The sequence below is a fragment of the Nomia melanderi genome, chromosome 6 (assembly GCF_051020985.1).
Source record: "Nomia melanderi isolate GNS246 chromosome 6, iyNomMela1, whole genome shotgun sequence".
In the NCBI taxonomy this organism is placed as follows: Eukaryota; Metazoa; Arthropoda; class Insecta; order Hymenoptera; family Halictidae; genus Nomia; species Nomia melanderi.
In genome coordinates, this window is record NC_135004.1 from 3,751,682 (window position 1) to 3,778,915 (window position 27,234).

Below are 27,234 nucleotides of genomic sequence, written 5' to 3' on the forward strand. Positions count from 1 at the left end.
TGACGATCGGTAACAGATATACGTGAAACGTCCAAACAACTGAAGCTTAATGTTTTCGCGATGAAATTCTATTACCTCAGCGATCGATCCTTACAAAGAGTGAAAACGGAGATTTTCAAGGCGTGTGGTGCAAAAACAACACTCATCCCTCGATTTACGTGGTAAATGATGCCTTTGTTTACGCAGTGCGTTTTACAGGCGGTTTCATGTAACGCGATCAGAAAATGTATCTTCTATGTAATATTTACTATTTCTTACATTCGTTGCATAGCGTTTTATTAAAAAAAAATCATCTAAAGATATCTTTCAACTATATTGTGTTAATTTCGATCGTCTAAAAGGCAACAATTAAGATGAGAAACAAAAAAAGACGCACAAAGAAGTTGCAACTATTTCTGTTCACAAAACATTAACAGTAATACAGTAAATCCGTAACGCAGTACTTCGCTGAAAGACCACTTAATATTTAATTATCAAATCATCTTACGTCTGTCTCGAAAATAATTATTCCATCGCTAGAATAACAAAAAATGTGTTAAAAATTTAATAATTTGCTTATTTTCCACTCTACGCGACTAAAGTTAAAATAATTAGTTAAAAAAAAAACTCTCACTTAAATAATCTCCCTATAAATAATTGATCTGTCGCTAAAATAACAGAAAAATGTCGCTACTACGAAATACCATAAAAATGAGCAAAGTTCTTCGGTGATTGCACAGTAGTACAACCGCAATCTTTACAACGTCCGACATCCAATCGGACGAATGCCCCGAACTTTCCAACTTTGACCGGCTACCCCATCGGTAAACAGTCACCCCGACACGTCCAAGTGGCCATTCGTCGACCGCGAACTTGATTGAAAATTCGAACGGATCCTGGCTGACTAATAGAACAAGATAGAAGCGGTCAACGCGGGGGACCTTGGAAATCGAAGATCAAGAGTATTCCGCGTTCCCACTATAGTCTAAGTACGCGGAGAGTACTTACCTATTAGACTCAGCAGACTCAGCTGGTCGTGCCCCTTCCTCGATCCTATCCGCGGAAGGTCCAATCCTTGGACACTTTCTTATAAATGAAGGTTGACCGGCGTCTCGTTTCTCATTTAACGCTCCATCCCTCGGCTGCCAGAGGGATCGATGCGTTCCACACACACAATACATCACACCGAAAGTTTCCCACACGTTCGTCCAGCTCTCTGCGGCTCTCCAGTGTAACGTGAACTGAATTGAAAACAGTGCGCCTCTTATTGTTTCTTCTTCTTTTCCTTTCGTTTTCTTGTTACTTTTTTTTTTTTACTTAAAGTTTTCTCCGCGAATCGCACGCGGGCAAGCGGAACCGAGCGGCGATACTGCTGTAAACACACGTAAGTAACGATCCTGGTGTTCGTGACATAACGCGTTGATTCGGGAACGACTAATTGCTCATTTCATTATAGAAATTATTATGTAATCATAAAAAAATCGAGCGTTTCGTCGTTGTGCATCGACACGCCGAGTGATCCGCGAAATTTCCGGTTTCTGTCGTGCGTTTCCTTCATACCATCCGCCTGGTATTTTATTCAGTTTTGTTATATGCTGGGGAATGGCTAAATAATTGGTTCTACGGTGTGTTATTGTTTACGTTGGAATTTTTTATTGTTTATGATGTTTGGGAATATTCAAGATGAAATAATTGAAAGGCACTGTTGTCTATTCTTTTATTTTGTATGATCGTTTACGGTTTCTTTTTATACGAGAACGTTGTCTGTTGTGTTAATTTCAAATAAATTTAGTCTGCAGCATTCAGTATTAAAATAAATGAAATAAAGAAGTAAATTAGAGTAAGGGGCAAAGTATGGAAAGAAAATAATACTTTTTTTTATTGAACTAGACATAATTTCGATCGTTCGTTAGCATAGACTCAACTGATAAATTTGAGTTTGTTGCTCATCAAAGATGTGACTACATATTTTTAAACACGACAATACTTAATGTTTCTCTATGTCTCCAATACTTCATTCTAAAATCCTCAGTTTTCTAGATTTTATTTTTAAATTCGAAAGTATGAATGTCACATGGGGAAAATACTTTAAAAAACCTCCGTTTCGTAAAATGAAGCAATTAACTAATGTCTAGTTACGAGCAATTATGGTAATTGGTTGAACCTTTTATCATTTTTCTTTTATTTCAATTTCTGTATCAGTGAACAGAAAAATGAAAAATGTTATGCTTCGTTTCATTTCATTTAAACTGTTGCAAAATCAATGTAGCCGAACGAATTCAAGGTGAAGAAAGGCTATTATTATGGTCCAACTTACTCTTCTAAATTTCAAATGCTTGCTGCAAATGAAATGTGGTTGAATAACCTCCGTACAATCAATACTCGCGTTCTCCCAGGTTTAGACCGTTATAAAGGTCACTATAAAGGTCACTATAAGTGTTCGTGATATTCTTATTTCCGTTTTAGATTGATCAGTGGCTGTGCCTGGGTCCATAACGACCCACGTTTCAAAGAATTCCTGACAATCCCTCTTTTATTTTACAAAGATTGTCATAAATCTACAGTTGTTTCTCTTAGGTATACATTTTAACCAATAAACCGTAGAAATTTATGGACCGATAATATTTATAACTGTGTAAAATACAAGGAAATGTTTACTTCAATTATCATAAGTGATACTGCAATTTTATTTTTAGCGTAAGGTATCTGTCAATCGACGTCTTTTGATTTTTATAAAATATGTTATGAAGATAGAAATTCCTTACAAAGATCTTTAGTCTATTAATAAATCTTTTTTATTATTTTTCGACAATCTGTACTACCTATGCAACCAAATACTTAAGAGGCATTCAATTCTTCATTATTTTCTACTGGGACATTTTCAAATGAATGATGGGATCTTTACTTCCACAATTTAATTTTATATACAGGTTCTTAAATTCGTATTGTTTTCATTTCATTCTCATTGAAATATATAACATTTGCTAATTGGCTACATATGTCACTCTAAATTCTGCCTTATAATATTCAATTACTTAAAGGAAAATAATATCTTCCATCTATTGTGACGTTTATTTTGTACAGAAAATTTGCTTTTACGATGAACATAAAACATTCCTTCTATTGGAAAGTGATTAACGATAATGTAACCTTTGCATGTCTTGTCAAGAAATGAAGTCATGGGCGGATAGGTTAACTATTCGTGACGAACTATCGATTTAAATTTTCGGTTTAATTTAAATAATTCAAAATTTCGGAAAACCACTAAAAATTGTGAATCAATTCCATCATCGAGACGAATAAGCGTTGCTTGGCCTACGCGTCATCAAACCCATTTTTCGCGAACAGATTCCCTGCTTGCATCAACATCATTGTCGTAACTTTTGCGTTTGAATCATTAATCCGTAGCATAAAAGAAAATTTTAATGATGTACATTTGCCCCGGGGCTTTATGAAAATCCTGTTAGATGCGATCACGGCAGATTTCCATCGAATTTGAAATGCAAAAAGTCGGGACACGCGTCATCATCGAATTACGAACGTACAATACACAATGTTCCCCATTCCGGAACTCATTCCAAACAGTGTTAATCACGGATTTTCTTACGAAAAGCTAAGCACAAGCGTTAGGTTTCAACTTACAACTGTTAGCGGTGTATCGAATCGTTTCGAATGATATACGGTGTGTCTCTCTGAGAATTACCACTCGATTGTCCCCGCTGTCTCTGGAAATATGAAAACACTTTATCAATAAAAGTTCCTCAGAATGATGAGATCTACAATGAGGCAGTAGTAATTTTGTTCTAGGCGTAGGAATTTTGGAGATTTCAATGTTACTTTCGTTTACATGAATAAAATCATATATTTTTAATGCTATAATAAATGCCGCCCTTATTTTCTATAGAAAAACATCAACCTCTGTACGTCGAAAACTTATCAGTTGATGTTTGAACCTCCAGTTCCTTGAATTTCTTAAATCCTGCCTGCCATATTTTCGTGTTAATAATTCACAGCACTTATCAATACGGGGATTTAAAGAATTCAATGAAATTAAAGTTGAAATATCTACTAAACTAATAAATATTTCAATATACATAAGTCAATACCTTTTTATAGAGAATAACGATTTTGGAAAAAGTTATAATTGCCACGGTATAGATCTCATTGTATTAAACAATTTTCGTTGATCTGAGATTTTTTTTTATATCTTCAGCAACAGCGAAGATAATCGATTGCCAATTGTTATTGAAGCACCCTGTATATACGTTTCGACGCGTGCACCCCGATAAGTGATCGCTGCAGTACAGATCGGACCACGATCGCAAGATTGTTTTGCATTATTTGCGCAACGGGCATTGCGAAAGCGTAAATAGATATGACTGCGTACAATTGATCGCATGTGTACTTTCAAAAATCGGTGCGCTACATCATCCGATACCTCTTTGCGCTGCGCTTCGACAGGCTTCGCCGCCGTGTGTATCACCGCTGACGCACATTAAATTTTTACTTCCACATCCATTATATCACGCTCTGTTTTTGTCGTGTGTTCATTAATGTTTATTAACGTTAACCTCTTTTTTAATATTAGAACTACCGAGCGTTTACTAATATTAATATGTAATCCTGATAAAAATTGTAAAAATAGATTTCTCTCGATTTCTTCATATATTCGTTACAACATTCAAGTGAAACTACTCATTTTTAAAATCATTCAGAGTATTTAACACTTTTAATATTATAAACTTTCAGTATTGTGATTCTCAAATGAAAAGTTGCGCAAGAGCACGTTGAACAGCTTTTGAAGAAAACAATGAGAATGTCGAAGAATCATAATAAGAACATTATTTGAAGATAAAACACAATTGTACGAGTGAATGAAAATTACAATTATTTATAAAATGAAATAGAAATTATAATTGACTGTGCATTGCGAAATAAACACGTGTTATGGAGACACTGCACAGCTGAATGCATCGCAAATTAAGAAATAATGTTTTTTTTCGGAAGAACAAAGATCATATAAGCAGGTACTTAAAACTAATTATTGATAATAAACATTTCAAAAAATGAATTACTCTTGCACTGTTAAGACCCTGGTTTCGCAGTAAAACCACTGGACCGAGTCGTTGCGCTTCACGTGTACCAGACAACGTGATTCAGATCATCGAAACGACTTCTCCCTGCTTTATAGCCGTACAATCACAAAAAGCTTAAGATATCAAAACGAAAAAAATCGGAAAACGTTACAGCTTACACAACATTCTACCATGAAAATATTAACCTTCTTTTTCTATTTAATCTCGAATGAAAGACCTCAGCCAACTTTTCGACAATTTCAATGCTTACAATTAACGTAAGTACCTTGGAAGGAATCAACCAAAATTTCCCCCCAAAAATGTTATAAGACCTTCAGTTTCATACTGAAAGAAACAAACATTAATCCAAAATTGTTAAGACGGAAGAAAGAAAAAGTAATTTAAAAAAGTTTATTTAAAAGTATCTAAGCAGCTATTTAAGATACGAATGTACGAATGGCATTAAAAAAGCTTCAGTTCCTATATGAAAAATCAATAAGAAGAAAAAAGATCGTTAATGATCTGTATCAAAGAATTTACCGAAAACATTACCGGAGAGCAATGCAGGCAAAGAACTAAATGTAATTTCGTCTGAAGCCGAGGAGGCCGCCCAGAAAAAGAGTTAAACAAAATGGCGGTTTCACGATGGGGCCATTGTGGCGGAAAGGGATAAAGCACCTAGCGGCCGTCAGCAATAAACTTGTCATTCAAAGAGTGACGATATCAATGAAGCGAAAATAGAAGTTATTATTAATCCATTAATTAATAGTGTAGCGTTGTGTTCTTGAACGTGTCTCCGACGGCTGACTAATTGATAGAGGGCCCGCTATTCCGTGTCCAATCAGAATTCCAGCTACTGTGTATACGCCCATGAGGCATGGTTAACCTTCGATTTAATGCCAGATCTCGATAAAAGAAAACCATACCGTAAACTAATCGCACCTCTGTCGTCGTCGTTGCTCTCGTTTCCGTTCTTGAACTATCCTTTGCAATGCTGCTGAGCAAAAAATGCTCGTTACGTCTGACTCGCACGCATTGAAAATTAATCTTGTTCTCTTCCATACCGGGTGTCCAGAGTATATTTCCTGAATCGAATGTATTAAAAAGAGGAGATTGATGACGACGGGCAAATATAGGTTTACAACGTCTGAATAGATTCTCGGAAGATTTAACTAGACTTTTAATTATTTTTTCGAGAATTCTAATTAGTATATACGACTTCGAATTTTTCATGACGTCTCAAATAAAATCAAGTGATTTGTTTTATGTAGATTTGCTTGTATAGATTTTTGATAATTAGCAGTGGTATAATAAAGTAGTTTAGTTACAATGAAACTACGGAGTAATAAGAAAAGAATTGTTATAAAATACGAGTTATAAAATATTCGTTGTAAAATATTGTTGTTTTTGAATAATACTCTGATTAGTGCTAAATATTTCTTTTATTCGTTGAAACATCTAAATTGCGTTTCGTAGGTTCGTCGTTGAACTTTGCGAAAGGAACTTCATTATGCTGTACAACTTTTTTACGGGTACGTGTTTCTCTGTTAGCAACTGAATAAAAAGTATAACAAGTTCCAGTCGTACGAATCCCACTGTATCTGTGTATACGACTTTTTTTCTAAAAACAATTATAACAGTTTGCATCGTTTATGCAAATCGCAGTTTGTATCTAGTTCAACCAGCAGAAACGAGATTCGGAAAACGTTTACTGTATTAAAGTCGAAAACTTCAAGTGTTTTCTAAATCAAATATCTCAAAAACTAGAAACAATGGAGAGGAAAGAATTTCAGATTCAAAATACTCATTGGACAGTTTATTTTTTAAATCACAATTTTAATGGCACTTTCATTCGGTGCACCCGGTATGTGGCCACGCGACGGACAATTCAGGGTTAAGGTTCTACCGGAAGCGTTAAATTTCACACGGCATTGAACGCGTTAAGCAGGGAAATATTTTATGTACAGTTATTGCGAATTCTCATCACATGGTTTCAGTTAAATGAAACGATAAAATTCATAAATTCATGTGTATCATCTTACCGGCGTGTTTCTCAGGTTGTTCATTCAATTAGTCGCGGGATAATTTGTTCGAAATATTAAACACCGCGGCGTGATACCATCGCGTCGACGTGTCTCGTTGATGCACGTGACTTCCGCGGAATCCAATAATATATTGATCGGTCGGAATGTTTAATTGCCGTGAAGAAATAACAACATGAATAATGGTGTCTTGAGTAATGGTATCTTGAGCATTAATTGCCGCGGCCATCAGTTCGCAACGTGAATCGAACAGCCGAACAATAAATCGCGCGGGGATGTTTGAGATTTCCGTGTCGACAATCTGACTTTGCTAGAAAAACTAGCATTCTGGCAAATGCGATTTTTATTGTCTATTAAGCCCTTGTCCTTTGATTTGCCTTTTCGCAACTATGCTTAATAAAACTACATTATCGTTAACAATTTAGAATAATTTAGGAAAGGAAAGGAATATGACACTTATTTTATGTCTACGTTTACTCGAAATATTAACGAGACAAATAATATTTAATTTACATTTAGAAAAAGTAAATAACATTTAGATTTGTTAAATCCTGTTTAAAATTTTCATCACGGGCCTGAAACATTATTATAGAACGAGGAGTTAAAAAATGAAGCATTTTAAAAATAATGGATCGCGTCTACTGATACGTTTTAAGATTAATCCAGTGTTTTTCGAGAAAATTAAGTAAACTCAGTCACTTTTTACTCTAAATTTAAATCACCAATTCTTGTACAATGTTTCATAAAAATATAAAAATTGCAGATATACATTAAATTAAAAGTCTATACTCATACTTAATTGATCATCGAAAGAATCTATATTTTGTCTTCGAGATATTTATATACTTAAGATATCTATTAGTTTGCAATATACGTGGATACGTGTATGTTCACAAAAATTAATGCAATTTCGTCTTACTTTTAACGCCAGGAATCTGTCTTATTTTGATTTTCATAGACTAACCCACGGAAATAAGAAGTCACATATCCGCAATTTAATGATGGCAATTACTATTTTGCTTTCGCATTCGAGTCCTTCGATATCGCCGGCGAAAATTTATGGGAACGTTCGTACGTTTTTAAAAGGGAGAGAGACAAAACAAAGGATTAGAACGTGGAAAATAAATGAAACACTTCAATGACAGGATCTTGCGCGATCATTATCGACTACTCTACTAAACGATTAGACTTGTTAGTATTGCTCGTATTGTGGCCGCATATATTTTTCTCGATTTCTTGCTCATTGAGCGGGCTCTTACCACTCGAACAGAATACATTTCCCGTCTCGCCTTGAGCGTATCAATTAATCATTAAGAAACGGTACAGGTTGTTCGTTCTATCAGCGTATTACAATTGACCGGTTTCATGATGCTATCATTTGGTCCATATGTTCGCTGAATTACAATTGCAGAATTCTAGTGGTCTGAATTTGTATGCTAGGAATGTCATTTTAATTATATAATTAATTTTATTCCGATTTCACGTCTCACATCTCTGGAATTTGATATCATGCTACCTTCGTTAAGCGCATAAGACGAACAACAGGGAAAAAATAATGGCTACGTAAAACATTTGATGATTGTACGTTTTCTTATTGTTGCAAATAATATAGTTACCAGTAATTACTATAATTAGTACTATAATTTCATATGTAAAATAAATATTTCTTTCTTACCAATTGAAATATCTTTTATTAAGAAATATCTCTTTCGTTTAAATTTATTAATGATATGAATCATTTCGATTATCATTTTCATAAATTACTTTATTTAATTTTCATAAAAAAGAATGGTATAAATTCCTTAATTAATTTATATAATAGATTCTTTTCGATTTCGATACCGTTAATAAGGTTACATAAATGCCAATGAAAAACGGTTTGTAAGGAAAAAGTTAACAACGTGATCAGTAATTACAAGACATTACATGGTGCGGTTCTAACAATGCGTTAACTATCGGCTCTCATCGGTATTAGTCAGAACAGTTAATGTTACCATTTTAGCGTATGTTCGTTCCGATATCTGCTAAAGGTTATGGCACAGAAGGAATCTAATTTCCCTCATTTCCATGTATCGTACGTCCGAAGTTCAAGAAATAAATACATACATACCCAATGTGCCTTGTATAACTTTGCGTTCAACGGCGGCTACGTTTCAGCGAATTCCGAGTTTTCATCGTGTGAAATTTTTTCATCTACGTCTGTTGCATGGTAATTCATCCGTGAAAAGTTAAGCGTATTCGACTGATTGATTGCTATAACTAACGATGACGTTAATCGGAAATTAAATGCATTCCTTGGTGGAACTTTATGAACTCCTCGATGGCGTCAAAGTATGTAGTAATAGCTTCCAGTTTAATGCACACTATCGCACGAAATTAATAATGGAAACATAGCCATATTTTTCGGTATAACATGTTCTTCACATGAAAATTTAAAAAATTCTTTTTAATTGTTTCCATAAAGAACTAAACTATGCATCGAAGTCTTAAATAATAGAGAAGAAGAAGCCACATATAAATTTGAATAATAAATTTATTTGTGCATAGATATGGATTTTATATATCGAAGCTCGAAGTCGCCATTATACGACAGCAAAGGGTTAAAAATTAAAAGAAGGAAGAAACATTTTGCTGTTTACTAAAAAAAATATTGGTACACTTCATTTTGTAATATCTTTACGTATTAACCAAATTTGTTTCTGGAATAGTGTAATATACTATGTATATAAGCAATGTGTATAGTAATAATTTGTTATAATTAGGTATATAATATAATACCTTAAAAAGGAAATTACAATGTTATTTTTGTTATATTACTTTTAAACCTTTATTTAAATTCTGTTACTTATGATTTGTTTTTCTAGCAGAATTAGTTAACTTTTCTGTTCGAAGTTATCGCAGTACCCTTATTTACCTCCAAATATTGCAACCATAATGTATTTTCCAATGACTTTTAAAGAAACGCTCACTACCCAATGACATTTGCCAGAGATAATTTTGTTCAGATATTCATTTTTCTGTTATCTAACGTGTAGTTAGTTTCAAGGTTACCCTCACTGTTTACACAGATCATTGGGTGGAGTTGGGTGGTATTTAGAAGAAAAAAAAAGTGAACTAATGAATAACGAATCCTGATTCGAAGATATCATTAAACATTAGCATCGCTATGAATATAGAGCGGGCTCTACCGTGAAGAAACACCGACGGTTGTGCTTTTACGTTTCACGTAACAGGTTCGAGACGGTTTCTTTTTGAAACGAAAAAATTTGTGAACCGTTGCAATTTATATTTATCGTTGCCGAATAACAATATGATTCTGCCATGTTTCCTAAAGAATCAGAAAATAAAAATCTTCGTTGGAAAAATGGCGTGCTACTAATTACTTTAATTATTTCAACAGTTATCTTCCAAAATTACATACAAAAAACAATATCGATTGAACTGTTTTATACTGAACTGCACAAAAAAAGGAGAAAAACGTAATGAATAACTAAGGGAATACTTTCAAAATCACCGACGTGTATCCTTCAAGGAGTCAAGACATTATGACGTCAGGATCCTCCTTGGAGAGGGTCAATGCTCTTCGAATCGACTCCCTCTCTTTCACGGTCGTTCGGTTTGCACCGAAAGAAACAGAAGTAGGAAAAGTGTCCTTGTACTATGAACCGTTTTGTTTCCGTTTCGACAACTTCTCTAAGGATACTTGAGAATGCTGACGATTGATTGGTCTCGATATTGTTTCCGTGATTCGATCACTTTTGGTTTCTTTAATCCTTCAAAGACGACGTTGCAGACGACGGTACAGAATACTGACTCTTAAGCCGTTTTTTGCAACTTTTTCCCTTTGTATTAATTACCTATCATGTTTTCGATTATTTCTAGAATTAAAGATATCTATAAAAGATATGAAAAATACCTATAAAAAATTCATATAAAAATTGTCGACGACATCTGCAACGGAGACAAAAGAATTGAAAAGAACCGCAAGAAAGAGGGAATATTTATTAAAAGGCTTATTGAATCGATACGGATAATTATATTGTAGACACAAAAAGCAATTTGCAATCCGTTAAGAGTATAACTGTTGTTTATACTAAAAATGTCACCAGAACAGGTTCTTTTAAAAGAAACTCAATTGTAGTAATTGTCACGAGAAATTATCGTCTGGGTAACAGAGCCACACACCGCAATTTACGACACATATTGTTGTAATTATCTGTGCTAAATTGTTGTTGCATTACTATTTTTGTACGTCATGCGTATTTACAGGTTTCACAATGATTTGTAAAAAAATAAATGAAGATAAATCGTAGAAGACAGAGAAATATGTAAATTGTTCGCGGGTGTAGTTACCAGACTGAATCATTGTCGATTTATTCATCGTGTTAGTATTTGATTTATTAACATAATTTTTCCCTCGAAAAACTCTGCGAAGATTTTTTTAAATAATCGGTAATTGTAATTAACCATTTGAGATTAATTTAAACAAATACACGTTCCAAATAAATTCTGTATGGATTTATGTTAAATATTGTACTATGAAAATTATTTACTAATTAATTAGGTTAATAAAATGAACAGATAGTTCGGAGGAAATAGGTTTCTTAATTAATTTGTGTTGAGGAGACAGACTTCCTTGAATAAAACGTGTCCTTTTTTAAATGTAATATCTCAGATATCCGCGTCGCGGTGCGCATGTTTCCAGACTTGTTTGGTGAAGACATTTTATTATTTATATAAATAAAGTATTTAAGGTAATTAAACGGATAATTTCCGTTCCGTCTCAATGATTTTGGTTCAAGGCGACCGAGTCACGCACGCGCGTTAACATCGTACAGAAACGTACAATGACGCTTCTACTGAGTATCTACCATTAAGCACACAGTAACAATCGATCCTGTACTTTATTCAATAATTACTAGAATAGAAATATTCTGATAAATAAAGAGGAATAATATCATAAATTCTCATTACACATTCATATTAAAATTTATTCTACAAACAATATAAATTACATTAAATTACTGTCATGTATCCCTTAGAGCTACCAACTTAAGCAATATCACAATATAGTGTCGCTTATATTTTAACAGTTTCGAAAATTATATAAGCCTCGTTAACCACTTGCGGTATAACGAAATTCACGATTGCGCGTGCCAGAACAGTCAACTGTAACTCGCTGCGAGGCGTCACACGGAGTTCGACGTGTTCCAGAAGAGAATATAAAAACGCATTAACTGGTGATGAAATTACATATGTATGAATAGTAAATTTGTTTATTAATAATCTTGCATATTATGATATTTTTCAAATCGATTTGGAAAATTGACATTTCTGTGACAATTGCCTCTCGACATGTACAACACGTCGCTGACGTTCCTGTAACAGAAGTTTTCCATTGCAAGTGGTTAAAGATATCCCAGTTTGATTGACCTTTAATTTTTCCTCGTTTAATTAATGTCTCATTACCGAGATCAGAAACAGTAAAAACCTTATCAGAGTATCCATCAAACTTCTGAGTAACGACAGTAAAACGAGAATCATAAAAATAGAGAAATGGTGGGAACAACAGCGATAAAAACGAAGTATTAATAACTTCTATGTTATATAAAATAAGGAAGTGTTCTTCATATATCCATCGAAAACTTAGCCAATAAGTAGTTCTTAAGATTCAAACAAAATATGCGTCAACAGTAATAATCTCGATCAAAGATAGAATACAAAACAAGTTTAAAAATAAAAGAGCATGAATTTAAAGAAAATTATTATTCTTATAGGTCACAATGTTCAGCTCGACCTTTCAGAAATTACAGTTCCTGTATAAACCGTATGCGTTGGCAATAGTTTCCATTGGATACGTACTTGGGGAGCTAGGTCATTATTTAATTGGTAAGCAATTAATATAATATTGTACGTCAGATCATCCCACATTTCAAAAGAGATTTGCAAACCATGATTTAAGCGGCATGCTAGTTTCAGCGACCATTCAGTTTCTCTGATTTACTTGCTACTTCTTCAGGTATTTGGAAAATATATCCTATACTTGTCCTGAACCATTCATGTTTCCTACTTCATCTTAATTAGTTCGTTGGACGCTTTATTTCCATGAAACCAAGATCCTAGGATTTCATCAATGCAGGGCTACCAATATCCTAAAGATCCATGGACGGTCCAGAATGAAAAATTCCCGTTTTTTTTTCATTACAACTGAATACTATATTCTTAACCTGATCTTGACCATCTTTGCTCCTTATTACTGTTGAGTTGCTTCGCTTGAAGCATCGTCCCGATAAGATCATCACCTAGGGATTCTAAATTGAAGAATTTTCAATTTTTCTTCTATCTTAGCTGAATACCATAATTTAGACTTAATCTGCATTACCATAAAAGTCCTCACTTCCTTTTAAATAGGCTAGGACTAGTGTAGGAATAGCCTAGAACTAATTTGAAACTACTTTATTTTGTGTAGAGCTTGCAGATAGGATTTTCGCTATGGTTATCCCGTATCTTCGTAGATATTTATAAGCCAGTATAGTTTTACAACGATTTTAATAATTCTAACAGTTCAATTTTATTTTCATTTTCAAGGTGTCACAAGTAAAGCCACTGCGGAAGATTTACATTATGGTGACATTTCTTGCCAGTTAAACTCGACAACATTATCCCTCATAGAGCTACCGGTTCAATGCGAGGCTGCCGAGAACGCAAGCTAGTAAGTTTAATCTTCCGTTTTTATAATTTTCTTTAATACAGCTTATTCTTATTGAAACATTGATTAAATCGATTCTGAAGAGGATTTATAATCCAATCATCTTCCCTTCAGTTTTCTAATTAATTTCATATGAAGTCGATCAAACGATTAAGTTCTCTTAACCGCTGACCTCTTCCAAAACCGAACTGATTTTTCTTTTCAATTCTTTTGTTTGTACCAACCATTCGAACTAAATCGAACAGGAGAGCGGACAAATGAAACTACAATAAGCAACAATTCTGGCTATTCTTATACCACGTTTACATCAGTATTTCGCTCTGATAATCATTCAGCCGTGCGAACATTTCCAAATGCGTCCGTTTTACTTTCACTCCAATTTGAATCGACCGTTGAAAGTGTTTTGTTTTGCAGCTGCGAGTCCCTGGAGCTGAACGGCACCCACTATTGCGAATGGAACTACAATGGCCTTGGTTTGGACTATCAAATCTTGGCGGGTCCAAGTTTCATCGCCGTGTTCACGATCGTCGGCGTCATCTTGGGTATCGCCGCTGATAAATATAACAGGTATCTCTTAGCGACAAATCATTAAGTTACACCTCCGTTGATTACACAACCTGTGCCGTTGCCCACTACTGTTCCAACGCCTCTTTATAATCCTGTTCACAGTTCCCGTCATTGTCGTTTCTCCAGCATAGATATGCATGTCCACTACTACTACTACCACCACCATTGACGTTCATAAGGAAAACTGCTATGTGGTGTACACCGTTAGACGAGCGGTATATCCCTATCATTATATAACTATTCAGTGTTCGTTTTGCAACCACTGCACTTAATCTTTGAATAAAAGTCATTATGTTAAATGTTTGGATTATTCCGCTGAGTCTGCTACAAGCCAATATCTAAGAACTTAATGGTCCGTGACCAGATGATTGAATTTTTAAACTTTGTTCTATGAGAGTATTCCATATGAACACAAAAATTTATCTCATTTCAAGCGTAAACAATGGTTCAATTTGTTCGATTGAATTTAGGGGTTGATTTTGATATGAAAAGTTCTAATTCAATCGGATAAGTTTTGCTAGAAATGTTTCTGAAAATTATCTACATATCATTTATTATATAGGGTATTTCATTTATAAATTCGTACAAAAATCGTTTATCATAAGACTATGTAATAAATCGATCTTGAATAATTGCACGTGTACATAAAATAAGACCATTCGTATCATCATTTTTAATTCTCCATATACCTTCCGAAAATACAAGAATAAAAATTTATGATATTCTCGTCGCGAGAAAGAAACGTACAAAGTAATTTTCAAAGCTATTAAACGATGTTTATATTCATTTTACTTCGGACATAAAATATTTTCCCCATTTCATTCATCTTTCTTCATTTACACAAATCTCACTGTTAGAAATGTTTCAACAAAAATAAACAATTGTAAATGTGATCCTCCAACAATCTACGTAATTTGAAACTATATTTAATTTACAGGGTAAGGTTGTTAACTGTCTGCACCCTGATCTTCAGTATCGCGATAGTTTTGATGGGATCAGTTACCCAGTACTGGCAGCTAGTTGTTCTTCGTATGATACTGGCAGCAGGGTAAGGCAAGAATAATCAAATTTTCGAAACAGTAAACTTTATAGCTTATCGTGTACATGTAAATTATATTTTATTAGTACAAGTAATTTATATTCTATTGTATTTTGTACAGGGAGGCAGGATGCAATCCTTTGGCCACAGGTTTACTGTCAGACTGGTTCAATGAAGAACAACGAGGACTTGTCATGTCGATTTTTAACTGGGGCATTTACGGTGGTTATGGTATCGCGTTTCCTGTTGGCCGATACATACCAAAATTAAATATTGGTAACTTGGTAAATACAATTTTCTTTATGATGTTTTGTTCCAAACTTTGAAATATGAATAGGAGCACAATACAACTAATCCATGTTAAAATGAAAAAAACAATTATCTTTTACTGTCGTTAGAGATTCCGTTAAAGTAGGTCTAATGTACACGAACATAAAAATTGATAAAACAAGAACATTTTTGGAATGTTCAATATTAAAAATTCTATTTCTATTAAAAACTGTTGTCACAATAAATTGAATCTTCGAAGCTAAAGTAGAAAGAACGTCAACTCAGTTCGACGAATAATTTTCAAAGTTCAAAAGGGAAATATGAACAAAGTAGATTTCAAGAACAAGATTAGTCAAGTGTTAAAACATGTTTAGATATTTCATTTAAACATCTTAATTACTAAAACGCTCACAAACTTGCTGTCAATATATAGAACAATGTCAAGTAAAATGTCATTGACCCCAAAGGGGTGCTTTGATTATTCTAAATTTGTTTCCGTTATAAATACAGTTTAAACGTATTGTACATAATTTTTATATATTTCAAAATAATTTCAAGTTATCGTAACTTGGTTGGATAAAATGTTTAACACGATCACGTAGGAATATATACGAGTTGTGCTATATGAACACAGAGAAGATGAGGGTTAAAATTGATTTTCATAGGGATGGAGGGCGTGTTATTACGGGGCTGGAATAATCGGGCTGATTATAACAGCGTTCACTTTGACGTTATCCGAACCGGAGAGAAAGACGATCGGCGAAGAGGAAACGAACAAGGATGCGAAAAAAATGCGGATTTGGAAGGCGATCCTGCAACCGAGGATCCTGCTCCTGTGTCTGGCTGCGAGCATCAGACATTGCGGTAAAGGGCAATACCTTAGCGCAAAGGATTGAAATACATTCTGAGGGTACATTAGCGTCCACGTGACTAGTTTATTCCAGTTGAATACACATCCATCCGATCTTCTAACGTTACTCCATGAGTTTTATCTTGTTCCCCGTCTTCAGTTTTAACGCTTCCACTAACAACTTACCAATGGCTATTCGTCGACATTGTAATACTAATCTTTAGTATAACAAAAATTGCGAATAGGTATATTTGTTACAATTGGAAAACTAATATTAATTTACTGCATAGTCTCCATAGACGAATTTCTACAAATCAACATGCAATATAAACCTATTGCTTTGTTAAAGAGTTAGAGTAATGAAAATAACACGGTAATTCTATGAAAATTTTGTTGTAACATTTGTTTTATCATGTTCCGTACAATGAGATCTATTACTTATAAATATAGAATTATTTACAGTCTTGTCACAATATTTAAATAGCGGCTTCATTATTTCTTCCAATATACATTCCATGTGATTTTTTAAATTATTCGGTAATAATGAAGGTTCGAGAAGATTAATTTAAATTCCATTCGTTAAAGTTGTCAGTGTTGTACTCATACTGTACTTGTGTAAAGAAGAATTAATTTTTTCAGAAATATCCTCTTACATGTTGCTCTTACTTTCAGGTGGCATGTGTTTCGCTTATAATTGCGATCTCTACTATAGAGATTACTTCCCTGATTACGATCTTGGCTGGTGGTTGTTCGCCGTGACGATTGTGATCGGCAGCATCGGTGTCGTAGTCGGCGGCGTTGTCAGCGATAAGTTCGTAGCGAAAATGGGAATCAGATCGAGGGTGGCTTGCCTCGCTATCAGCCAGATAATAGCAACTCCGTTTGCGTTTGGTTCTGTTTACTTTAATCCCTTGTGGGCGATGATCACCCTTGGTATTTCTTACTTCTTTGGTAAGTATCGTAGGCGAATACAGTACCGAATAATGCTACAACTTTTATTACATATTGAAAAAGAATCCCTGATTGAAAATATTCGCAATGTTTAAATAAAGCATGTAATCGTCGCGCAGAAACATTGGTTTTTTGAAATTATATGAATGGCTCAGAGTAATGGTAGTCTAATTGCTATTTCTGAGTTCTCGAAAGAAAGCTGTTGCGAAATATTCTTAGATTAACTACATATTAATATTACAATTACTGGTATTAATGATCAATTAAAATTAATATTATTAATAATATTGCCACTACTATCCTGAGTCATTCATTGTAAGATATACCAAAACCACCTATTTTTAAGTAACAAACTGCATTTTCGTGTCCATAGCATCATTCCTTAGCTAAGGGTGAATGTAGTGACCCAAATGCCACATCTATCGCGTGACCTTGACCGGAGACATTGAATCAAATCAGGATGCTACAGAGAATGCACTACCCTACGCGTTTCGAATGATTGAATACGAATATCTCCGGTCAAGGTCGCGCGAAGGTATTTAGGGCTTGAAATTCAGTTTTAGGTGAAGAACAATAGTATAAACATGAAAATACAGGATGCTGTTTAAAAGAAATTATCCACATCCTTGATGCAACCTTCACGATAAACTTGAACATTTGTTTTTATTTCTAATAATAATAAAAACATTCCAGTGCCCTATTACTGTCGATTCAACCTGTATATTAAATATTTTCTTATTCAATAAAACGATGAATTCGTTTTTTATTCGAATGATTTTTTTATGAATTTCAAATATATGCTTTAAAAACAATTATGTTCCAAAGCTGTTTGTTAAATAGACTTTGAATTTCAGCCGAAATGTGGTTTGGCATTGTATTCGCCGTAGTAGTGGAGATAGTTCCTTTGCACCTGAGGTCAACCACTATTGGTGCTTTCTTGTTTGTGATGAACAATATCGGTGGAAATTTGCCGATACTCGTTGAACCGACCAGGAGGGCCATTGGCTTCCGAGAATCACTTTATATCTTTTACGCTGGATTTTATGGCATCAGTAAGTAACCGTTTATAAATTATCGTTACATGATCAATTTATAAACACACAATCTATTTTATCACCATTCGATTGAAAATTAATTGCATGGCAATTGTTAACAACTTAGTATTGCGAGTAATTCGTTAATAATTTATCAATGATAGAATTAAAAATTTATTTTATAATAGTTATAAATTTCATTTAAATTCACATTTTCTTCAAATTTGAAATAACTGGACTAATAGTTTAAGTTTCTAAAGATCATAATTTAACAGAAAGATCGACATTCCCTTTAACATTACACGAAAGCAAATAATTTACTCGAGAATTTCTTTACCTGCAACTAAAGACCGTCTAATAATATTATTCTGAATTTGAACAAACTCTCGATGTATTTCCATTTCCGAAAGAATTTCGCTTCTGTACACCTTTTTGAGCTTGAATGAATGATCGTTCCAGGCTCCATCATGTTCTTCTTCACAATGTTCTTGATGGAGGGCTCCAAAGAAGAGTCAAAGAAGTCCGTGGTTACCACCAAACCAGAACTAGCATACGATAACACTATGTTTACCCATGACGAAGGAAACATACCGACTTTAGAATTGCCGCGGTTATATCCGCCATCGCCGCGCCGATTCGAGAACTCTAGGCTATAATGTACTTACCTATGTACAATTCACGAATTTGTAAATAGCATCTGAAGCGATTCAAACGACTGTACAATTGAATCTCGCTGCCTGTAGCAGTAAAACGCCGAACACGTTGCCTCTACGCCCAACGAAACACCTTGCTGTAAATAAAGTACACTGCAGAGGCTCACCGAATTCACGTTATTAAACGCTTGGAGCCCTCGTTCGCAGTACGTCCACGGCAAGAACGCAAGCCGATTTATTTATTCAATAAGAAGAGAAAGCGAAGAACAAAGAAGACACGGCAGTGTTGCGGTAAGATGCGCGGAAAACAAACAAGAGGCGGCGGAATGAATATTTTCAACTTCTGTAGTTTTTTTAACACGTTCTTACGTGATCGAGGAGCATCGGAGTTTCAAAGTATTCTTATTTTCGCTGCAGGACACGCGAAAACAAAATCAAATACGAATCGGTTCACCTTCGGTTGTACTTACCCTATTCACTGGAAACATCCTATTAGTAAGTTCCACAAATGCTTTCGTAAACGTTTTGTGTAAAAATATAAGAATTTTTATTCTGACTTTGAAAGGTCTTTTTATTTCGTTGTTCTCGATGCGGGGTGATCTTGGATCATTTGAATGAGAACGACCATGATTCATTTCCTGTGTCCATGAACAGGAAAATCGTTGCAATATTTATTAATTGTTTTCACGTCGATACGCAGAATTGTGACTATTGACCGCGAATCTTTGTGCAAAATAAGTTTTCTCAGAGTTCGCATGAATTGGAATATGCAGAAGTTTGCTTCTTCCGTCAATGATTTTGAGGAGTCGATCTGGTACGACCGATTCAAATAGTGGTGCATTTTTGGAAATTGATTTTCAAGTGACATTTGTTTCATCAATGTTCTTTAGTAAAAGTGGAGGCATGTATATAATTTTACTTTTACATTGTTTCTTTAAAAAGTTCTCGATAAGTAATTGGATACGCGATTGAATAGGAAATAACAAGATGGCGACACTTTGAAGCAAAGTTCACTTTCATAGTCAATCTGATTTTTATGCAAGGAAACGACTCTGTTCTACTTAATATGGAAAATAATGAAATCGATATCTGTTGTGGTATAGGAAAAAACAATTCGTAATTTTTTAACTGATACACCCTATAGAATCGAGGTGGGAGATATATACTATTTGAACAAAGCTATTGACAATGAATTTTCGTCGACCAAAATAGTATTGGGCAATTTTAATGCAACCCTTCCGTATGACCTCTCATCTTTTTAAAAAAATTAATTTTTTATCACGTATTCAGACGAGTATCGATTACCTAGGTACGAAAATATAAAAATTGACTCAAAATGAAAAGGTAATTCATAGTTTCATCTCTAGTATAAGTTGCAAATCATAGTTCATTCGACGCAATTTATTTTCCACGAGTATACACCGAATTATATGTTCGAACAAAAAGATTCAATAATTGTATTGACATATGTTACATAACAAATGTGTCGCATCGAAGTGAAAGAAAAACGTTCTCTGTATAGATAAGATTTCTAATTAAAGAAACACTTCCAAGCTATAAAACGTTTTATGATGGTTTTACTGATCAGTGGCAGGACAAGAAGATACAAGTCGGTTTTATCATTTTAATGTATTAAAAATAACTCGTTTCCTATACATGTGTACATGTGTCCACAGGGGTACGGAAGGTACATGTTTAAACACACGCACACAGGACACATTAACGCGGCAGCGATGCGATACGCGATATACAGTAAATTCGATATCGAGACTCACTATCGCATCGCTATTTATGTACAGTTTATTTAATATAAATAAAAAAGATACTCGCATTTGTAATGTACAAAATAGTGGGAAAGTATCCTTGACGATTCAAGACGTCACGTAAAACTTGTCATGAAGTGTGTACATATTTACATGGTCGTGATTTGCGAAACACATCTTGACATGTTCATCAATAAATAGGCCATCCAACAGTTATTACAATGTAAAGTGCCGCGATCCTAGTTACATTTCTACGGTTACCACACACCGTTTCCAAACGACTGGTTCTCATACGGTTCGTAAACAGAAATGAGAAGATTGCACAGAACAAAATTCATACTCATAAATCATACTTTTAATCATTAGATATTCAGATATCTGAAAACATACAGCTCATAAATAGAACATCCGAAAGACGACTAATCAACTGGAGATTTTTACGCATTTACTGTTTATTAATTTTTTAAAATTATTCTTAACCAATTGGAGTTCTTAATGCATTTAAAAATAATGTGCAGCATTATTTCAAAAAAAAAATTCTATTTTATCTGAATTTAGTGATTCTTTACTAAACACTGCAGTTCAACGGTTATTTCTGAACGGATGTTCACCAAAGTTGTTTCCATTCCTTTCTACAAGCTCTATTTGTCAATTTTTCTCAATTCCTGCAGTTCTCAAACATCCTATACACATAAATACATATATTCAATGACTCTTTACAACACGGTACATCGATGTTATCGCATAAATAAATACAAGAAATACATCTTCAGTACGACTTTATAAATATTCATGTATCCTAATACTTACACAGTCTAACTGCATAAATATTAAATAACTTAGAATAATATACAACGGTGTTGTCCGACATAAGCTTCTCACGGAACAAAGCTTTAGGGTCATCTATCTCCGCGTGGGTCTCCTATCTTACTAGCGTTATGTCTCTCACTTTGTTTCCATGTGAAGATGAAAATGATATGTTATAAAATGGATCTCACGAAAATAGTGCTATCGTAAAACATTATTAATTTTTCGTTTCTAAGCAAAACACTTCTATAAATTCTGATCGTAAACTGGTACGCAGAACTTAATTGAAAAATTTAAAGCGTAAAATTATAGTTAAATACGATAATTTGTTGATTAAAAAATTGAAGACAATGAGCAAATTGTTCAATGAACGTTATATAGTATATACAAAGGAATACACGTTTTGATGTAAAAGAATTCTATTTGCAAACGTATGTAATCCAGTTTGTTTTAATCGGTAATTTAATTTTTTCTCTAATCTATAGGTGAACATTTCTGAAGTTTAAAAAACTTGAAAAATTGTCTAGACAACAAATGAGCTCAAATACGACATTACTATAATATGATATATACCTCAAAGGAAGTCACGTCTAAGCTCACTTCTCGTTGAGAAAACGTTGTGACTAGATCGGAGGGTTTTTTCGTGAATGTAAAACGAGAAAGATGAATGTTGATTCTGATCTACATATGACCGTTAACACATTCGTTGTCACGTACCTGTGACGTTCCTATTTATAGTCCGAAGCATTGAGACATCGATGGGAGACGGGCAATAAAGTGATCGCAACGCTGTATAAGATATAAACACAAAAGTTTCACTCTCAGTTCATTAACGTTTCCCGACTGTTGAAGGGCAGTCCTTTTAAGTTCTACAAAAATCGGCACCGTTTGTGATATCGAATGAGAGGAGGTAGTTTATGACGTCACTTAAGTAAAACAAAGTGACCTTGATCGGCCGACCATATTAACAACTTGGCGTAGACATAATTTGTAACCACATACACGAAGTTTATCAGTAGATTGCGGGTAGTTATGCATTTTTATCGAATTCAAATCACTCTGAAAGAGAATCAAGTTCAATATCATTTTTACTACGATGTAGGCACATTAAAATCAACGACAGAGGGAATAAAGTTCTGTTCAACTCCAGTCTTTGTATGTTACAAAGAAAACTGTATTTAGTATCAAAGATCCGCGATCTACTTATCAATGTTACTTATAGCTGCATTCTTTTATCTTCACTTATTAATCTGACGCCTTTGATTCTTATAAAGTCTTGAAAAAAGTGAAAACAACTTTCCAAGAAAATTAGTGAAATCAAAGGACAGAATTTAAAAATATGATGCAGTCTTCTAGAACTTACGCCTGTACAATTAGTTACATGTAGTTAGGCCCGTAGTAAGAAGTCGAGGACAGAGCACAAATACATCAATATAAATGTATATTCTGCACAATTATAGCTAATAAATGAATTAATACATGATGAAATCCAAAGACAGATACCGTGCCTTCAGGATTCTAAGTAGTAATTATGGTTGCCAGACAATAAATATATCGAATTTTTTTTCTTGTTTTCGAATTATTAGTGTCGAATGTTATAGAATTAGGCTATTGAACTTGTTTCACAAAAATTTTTAAACTTTAGTTTTTGGATGTAGCTTTCAAGTGTACATATTTTCTAAATATAGATTTATACATTTTACACCACTGTGCTTGTTCTTATTCTTTAATTAAAGTTTCGCGAAGAATTTTTGGAGGTGATTCTGTTTCGTTCGTTCTCTCTCTCGTTCTCTCTCCCTCTCCCTCTCCCCCTCTCTCTCTCTTTCTCTCTTTCTTTCATACATTGTACACATAATTAAAGGTGTATTGCAAAACATTATTAGTTGATTGCAATTGAATCTCAAAATGATTGATCAAATGATAAATCGTTAGCACAACTTCAATTCACTTATAGACTTGTATTATTAGTGTGTTATGTAGTTAAGAGACATTTACAAAGTGTTCGGCACCAATCCAAATAAAACATTGTATGTTCATGGAGCAATAAACGAAGTGTCAGAGTTAAAATTTAGTAATACTAAACTTTTTCTCTCAGAAAATATGACTTTGTTATAAACGTAATTAAATATACGTTAAACTCAATACAAGATTTTCTTGCATTTGCTCATTGCATCCTTGAATTATTTTCTTAATTTTGTTACATTAATTCTTTTAAGTGATTTTACGTGATTTTAAGTGATTCGCCCCATAATACATGTACACATAATCCAATCTTGCTGACTGAAATCTTATGATACATTAAAATAAAGAATACTCTGGCAAATAAATAAAAAAAAAAAGAAAAAACCGTTTTGAATAGGTCATCACGATGAAAACTTCATTCACACTTCTGGCGACAATACACCGGGTTCTGATATATTTTCGCAATCATTCAATATTGCACTGCAAATTCGTAAGCGGCAATGTTAAAAATCACTGAATTTTAGAAAAACGTTCTTTCTAATTTAAATAAAAAATATATTCAAAAGAAAGAATTACTCTTCCTAAAAATTCTTCTTCACAAGAACCAGCGCGAGAAACTGCACAGAATCTATCATACAATCAACAACCTTTTAAAGAAATCCCTTCAAGAAGGAACGCATCGCGTTAAGTACGCTAAATAAAAGAATTCAGTAAACAGTACCATAGGAATATCAGGAACGTCATGGTTTTAACATTCATCTGTGGACGTGCTGGAGATCTGAGTGCTGGCGCCGCTAGAAAAACTGCTTCGACAAGTTTCAACCGCGAGCGCTGTGTCCGGCACTTGAACGAACTGCACCTTCTCTTTGGGCCACCGGTTCCGGCCGTACATGCAGTTGAAGATGTTGTACTTGTGATCGACCTCGAGATGGCTCAGGGTGCTACTGTGCCGCCTCTTGAGCACCTTCTTCGCCATCAGGCTCCTGTTGTTCTTGTACGATAGCTCCCTCCTGAAGCAGAAGAACCTCCTAAGCTCCCGCTTGACTCGTCTCGACCGATAACCGAACAGCAACGGGCTGACATACGCAGCCAAGATCAAGAAGCCCGACGCAAGCGCATCGTATTTGCGCGGCAGATATTGGTCAACGGATCGGGGCAGGTTGTTCATCACGAGCAGTATCACGTACGGCGACCAGCAAATCAAACCCATCACTATAACCAACGCGCTTATTCTAGCCGCCCTGGTTTCCTCACGGTGTCTAAAAATGGACCCGTTGCTGATCCTGTCCTTTAGCGAGCTTATGTAGCTCGACGTACTCCGTACGCTCGACACCCGGTGCAAAGCGTCGTTCTTGCTCGGCGCCGGCGTGATCGTCACTATCGGCGTCAGGAGACACGTGGACAGCTCCACGTTGTCCCTCTCAGTCTTGTTGCAGATGGTGCTCGAACTGTTGCACCTTCTAGGACCGACATCGATACTACCGAATGTCCTTACCAATTCCTCGCACGATTTACCCTCATCCGCACAGGAACCATTCAATCGACTAATTGGATTTGTTTCTATCGACTCTGGATCTCTCACGGGCTCAACGCGATTTTCATCGGTTTCGATTGCCAACTCCTGTTTCAATCGATCATCGCATGTTTCCTCTTCTTTTTCTTTTCTATCAATGATCACTGCTGTCCTCGAAGAATCATCCGCTAAAGCGGACCTGTAGTTGTGGAAGGACGATGAAATCTTCCGCTCGTATCGTAATCTGTTCTTCTCAAAAACATCTAAATTGTTATAGCACTCGATTCGTGTGTTGTCTTCCGAATCGCTTGCCTCTTGGAAATTCTTCAAATTCCAAGTGTCTGAATTATTCTCTTGCGCCGCAGCAATCTCTAAAGGCCTTTGCTCCTGGCCAGGCTTCTCCTGAGAATCAATGTTATCCAAATTTTCTTCAACGATAGGATCATTATTGGCTTCCCTATTTTCTCGATTATCATTCTCCGAGGACACTTCGACTTTTAGGGAGCCTACAGTGAAGACGATCCCCGAAGAAGGTTGATCATCGGTCACCGGCGCGGAGACTTCAATCTCCAGACTTGGCGAGAAGGATCGTCTTCTAGACAGTTGTCCCGTTGGCTGCATAGTTTCACTGGTTTCATCGATAGACGACAAGCTGGATATCTTCGGTAGCTTGCGGAAGTCTTCGATGGTGTCCGCGTGTAGTCGCTGAAGCCTGGGACCATACTGTTCCTCGCTGAAGCTCGCTGAAGACAGAATCGGCCTGGAGCCGCTTCGTCTAGCTCTTTCCGAGTTTCTGTGAGCTGCTACGTAAATGCTAACATAGATCCAGCAAACGGCAGCGAAAGGAAGGAAATAGGCAAAGATGCTGTACACCAGAGCGTAGACGAAACCATACGTAATTGTGCTCGGCAGAAGTGTATCGAAGATGACGGTGGTGTTCTCTATGAGATCTATGTCGTCGCCGACTCGCATGGACTCCAGGGAGTCTAATACACTTGGAACTCCAGTGGCGTTTAGTCTCTTGGATTCAGTCTGTAGTAACGTGATCGTGGACTCGCTTACGGTTGCTAGGTTTGAGGATGATGTAACGTTCCTTGGAATACAGGAGAGCCAGAACCCTCGAGGATTTGGGTTGAAAAAGGCTAGAGAACCAAAGACGATTGAGATCAACCACGTCGACACGATCAGGATGCCGGATTTGAGCTTGTCCACGCGGGTCCTGTACCGCAGAGGATCCACTACTGCGAAGTACTGGTCCACGGCGATCAGGAGGACTGAAAATACGGAAGACGTTGTGACCATGGCGACCGCACCTTCAGACATCGCGCAAACGTTTTCTGTGAACGTTGCATCCAGCATGAAAGTAGTAGGCGACGAAGAGGCGTCCATGATCATCAGGGGATTTATTGTTGCGCATACCAACAGATTCGACACGGTTAGGTTCATGACGAATCTGGAACAAACGACGGGGATTTGTCAATATATAAATAATATACAGATGATTCTTATTTATAATGGCTCATACGTTTATCCACAGAATGTAATGATTAATATATGAATGGAACAGTTGACAATGAAAAATTGTAATAAACACCAACCTGTTGGAAATAGTCCGCAACGACGGACGTATGAGGAATGCCAACAGAAGCGTGACATTTAAGAGGAAACAGCCGAACAGGGCAAAACTCCAGATCACAATGCTAGGATTATCCCACCATCCTTCTAGATCTCCTAGATCTGAGACCGATCCTTCTCCAACGATGTCTGGCGAATCTCCAACCATTCATATATACTAAATGTTACATGAACCTAAAACAATAATAGTCTTGGTGTTACAAATGAAACAGATTTATAGAAATATTAGAAATTTTATTGATTTTTAGAGCAAAAAGAATATGTTAACTATACAGAAAAAAATTTCCAAAAGACAAACAAAATTTTTCTTTTATCAAAAATTACTTCTTTTTCCAGTATTATTATATATTAGTAGTATAATAATAAAATTTACAAAAATAAACAA

The 27,234-nt window shown here is 35.2% G+C and overlaps 2 protein-coding genes across 9 annotated transcripts in view; one reads left to right on the top strand and one right to left on the bottom strand.

Moving 5' to 3' along the window:
- The first annotated feature begins 1,215 nt into the window (after nt 1-1,215).
- Nucleotides 1,216-19,725, top strand: LOC116427046 (putative sulfoacetate transporter SauU). Of its 3 annotated transcripts, none has more exons than XM_076368190.1 (10): nt 1,216-1,363; nt 12,874-12,985; nt 13,685-13,808; nt 14,220-14,372; nt 15,310-15,420; nt 15,533-15,695; nt 16,347-16,545; nt 17,204-17,482; nt 18,337-18,534; nt 18,976-19,725. In XM_076368190.1, the coding sequence occupies exons 2-10, from the start codon at nt 12,880-12,882 to the stop codon at nt 19,170-19,172; spliced, it is 1,530 nt and encodes a 509-aa protein (XP_076224305.1). In that variant the 5' UTR covers nt 1,216-1,363; nt 12,874-12,879; the 3' UTR covers nt 19,173-19,725. The 3 variants fall into 3 exon arrangements, with proteins under 3 accessions (XP_076224305.1, XP_031832777.2, XP_031832788.2); XM_031976917.2 differs by lacking the exon at nt 1,216-1,363 and adding an exon at nt 12,215-12,336; XM_031976928.2 differs by lacking the exon at nt 1,216-1,363 and adding an exon at nt 12,226-12,353.
- A 1,056-nt stretch (nt 19,726-20,781) lies between these two features.
- LOC116427090 (uncharacterized) overlaps nt 20,782-27,234 on the bottom strand; it is a 35,226-nt gene continuing 28,773 nt past the window's right edge. For all 6 annotated transcript variants that reach the window (XM_031977049.2, XM_031977042.2, XM_076368189.1 and 3 more), the window contains 2 exons: nt 26,813-27,023; nt 20,782-26,667 (listed from right to left, as the gene is read on the bottom strand). In XM_031977049.2, coding sequence (XP_031832909.1) covers nt 24,450-26,667; nt 26,813-26,997 — 2,403 coding nt within the window. In that variant the 5' untranslated portion in view covers nt 26,998-27,023 and the 3' untranslated portion in view covers nt 20,782-24,449. The remainder of the gene's footprint in view (nt 26,668-26,812; nt 27,024-27,234) is intronic.

Excerpts from the sequence above, each read along its gene's own strand:
- LOC116427046 (XM_076368190.1), top strand. The coding sequence starts at position 12,880 with ATGTTCAGCTCGACCTTTCAGAAATTACAGTTCCTGTATAAACCGTAT. Across the intron at positions 12,986-13,684 it reads GCTAGGTCATTATTTAATTG|GTGTCACAAGTAAAGCCACT; the intron begins GTAAGCAATTAA and ends TTCATTTTCAAG. Across the intron at positions 15,421-15,532 it reads CGTATGATACTGGCAGCAGG|GGAGGCAGGATGCAATCCTT; the intron begins GTAAGGCAAGAA and ends TATTTTGTACAG.